The 2,428-nt window shown below is 40.7% G+C and overlaps 1 protein-coding gene across 1 annotated transcript; it reads left to right on the top strand.

Annotated features, from left to right (window-relative positions):
• The first annotated feature begins 567 nt into the window (after positions 1 to 567).
• Positions 568 to 2,221, top strand: LOC134003114 (gamma-crystallin S-1-like). Its single transcript, XM_062442245.1, has 3 exons — positions 568 to 576; positions 1,298 to 1,549; positions 1,946 to 2,221. Exons 1-3 carry the CDS (start codon positions 568 to 570, stop codon positions 2,219 to 2,221), a joined length of 537 nt encoding a protein of 178 aa, XP_062298229.1.
• The last annotated feature ends 207 nt before the right edge of the window (positions 2,222 to 2,428 follow it).

Below are 2,428 nucleotides of genomic sequence, written 5' to 3'. Positions count from 1 at the left end.
AACTCCACTCCTGTGCTTTTCAAATGAACATTAAACACTTGCTTTTAAAATAACTATGTGCTTTGTGAGCTTATTTCAGCAAATCCACACAACATGTAAACATTAAGTCTGAAGTGAATACTCCAGCCAAGCAGCAGATTTGCCTCCTGGTTAGCATTCATCTTTAACACATAAAGGCCTATTGCTGCTTAAATGATCTGTGCAAATTACTGTCAAATGCCTACCATAAACAGACCAAACCATTTATCTTTGCTGCCCTGTCTATCCTCACAGTCTACATGCAGGTTCATGGCATTCATGCCAATAAAGGCAGCTGTTGCAACTCTTATTGTAGCACTTTGAGAAAGTGCAGTTGTTCAGTATTTTCCATAGACAGGCAGAGCTTTGACAGAGACAAAGCGGCTGCTGCAGCTCACCAGTCCTATAGTGTTGTGCAGGCTATAGAGTACACTGTGCTGACACGACAAAGCTTTGTTTCACGTTTGCAAAGCCCTGATCCCAGCAAGGTCTATAAAGGGGTCTGGTACAGCCTGGTGTCTGTTCTGATCTGAACTTAACACAGTTACAATGGGCAAGGTAAGCGTGCGATTTTAAAATCTATATAGTAACAGCAACTCAAATATTTTGTGTCGTGTAGTTATGTGCATCTTACAGGTAAACAACTTAACAATGTTAGATTACTTAAGAGAAGCTGCAAAGACAAAGTCAATAAGCGATGACTAAACTTTTTATGGGTAAAACTATCAGTGGATTTTATTTACATTTACATACATAGGGAAAGGCTAAAAACGGCAAAGAATTGAGGTTAAAAAAATTAATGAATGAAATTACAAATATGCAGAGTAAAAGCAAAAACAAGACATCTGTCAAATTAAGCCTTAGTCTTCAGTTAAGGGTAGTAAGAATTGCAATTATTCAATGAGCTTGAAGTCTTATGAAAAAGGGCCAAGAACTTTGGCAAAGCCTTGAAGACATTTTTCTCTTTATTAAAATATACCACATGCTATACCGAATTTTATTCAAACTTGCCTCTGGTACATCATTTGGGACACTTTCTCATGTGCCCTTAAGCTCATCTGTTTCAAAATTCTTCACTTACAATCTTTTCATACAAGAACTTTGCTAGACAAAGCTAACTTGCAAACCTTACGCTGAATACTAAAATGTAGGGTTGACAATAACAATCAGACTATTTGAGTTAAATTTATTGTAAGAGTCTGAAAAGCTGTCATACATTTAAAGCATGTGTTCATTTGTCCTTTGCATAGCCCTGTGATATCAATGTTCACCCATCCATCATTTGCAGATTACATTCTTCGAAGACAGGAACTTCCAGGGTCGTCACCATGAGTGCAGTAGTGACTGCCCCGAGATGCAAAACTTCTTCAGCCGCTGCAACTCAATAAAAGTGGAGAGTGGTTGTTGGGTGGCCTACGAGAAGCCCAATTATGGCGGCTACCAGTACATGCTGAACAAGGGCGAGTACCCTGACTACCAGCGCTGGGCAGGCTTCAATGACTGTATCCGCTCCTGCCGTATGGTGCCACCTGTGAGTTTTAACTGATGCCCTAGCCTGTTTGCAGTAGTGTTCTCACTGAAGGTTTTCAGTAGAAGTGCCAGTTCAGGATCATTTAGTTCCCAAGCCTAGTCCTACTGTTTTCACTTCTCAGTGCCAGTACCTGTGGCTATTTTAAAAACGCCTTTTTTTGTGGCTTGACCTAAATCTTCAGTTAAATTGTGTCAAAAGAAAAAGAAAAATATAGACTGGATCATTGGATCAGGGATGTATAGGAAAAAAAAGTTTGTCCATAAATTGATGTCTAATTGCTAATCTGTTAAATGGTGCTGTTGTTTTAGGCTAAGAGCAGTTAACTGAAGACAAGTTATTCTACTAACTAACAAATGTTTACCTTAAATGGCTGTTTCATTATTTTCTCTTTCCTAGTATAATGGAAACTACAGGATGAAGATATTTGAGCGATCTGACTTTGCAGGCCAGAATATGGAGCTAATGGATGACTGCCCAGATCTGCATGAGCGTTTCCACACCCGTGACATCTCATCTGCCAATGTCATGGAGGGCTACTGGATGCTACATGAACATCCCCAATACAGGGGACGCCAGTACTTCTTGCGCCCTGGCGAGTACAGGAGGCACAGCGAGTGGGGAAGTAACAGCCCCACCTTCGGCTCTCTGAGACGTGTCACTGAGCTCAACTGATTCACAGCTCTCATTTTTTACCCTTGCTGAGCCTTAATGTTAAGCTTCCCACCCTTTCGTTCTACCAATGCCTGCACTGTTTCAGTGTGGTCTCGACACTGTGGTGTCCAAACCTGTAATCATAAATTTTAATGATGCTGGTTTTGGTGCGTCTGGTTTTGTTAGATGGCTTTGCATTGTTGGTCAAAGTTGCTTCCCAGCTCAATG

Source organism: Scomber scombrus, chromosome 21 (genome assembly GCF_963691925.1).
Source record: "Scomber scombrus chromosome 21, fScoSco1.1, whole genome shotgun sequence".
Classification (NCBI taxonomy): Eukaryota; Metazoa; Chordata; class Actinopteri; order Scombriformes; family Scombridae; genus Scomber; species Scomber scombrus.
This window is presented reverse-complemented; position numbering and strand designations above follow the sequence as displayed.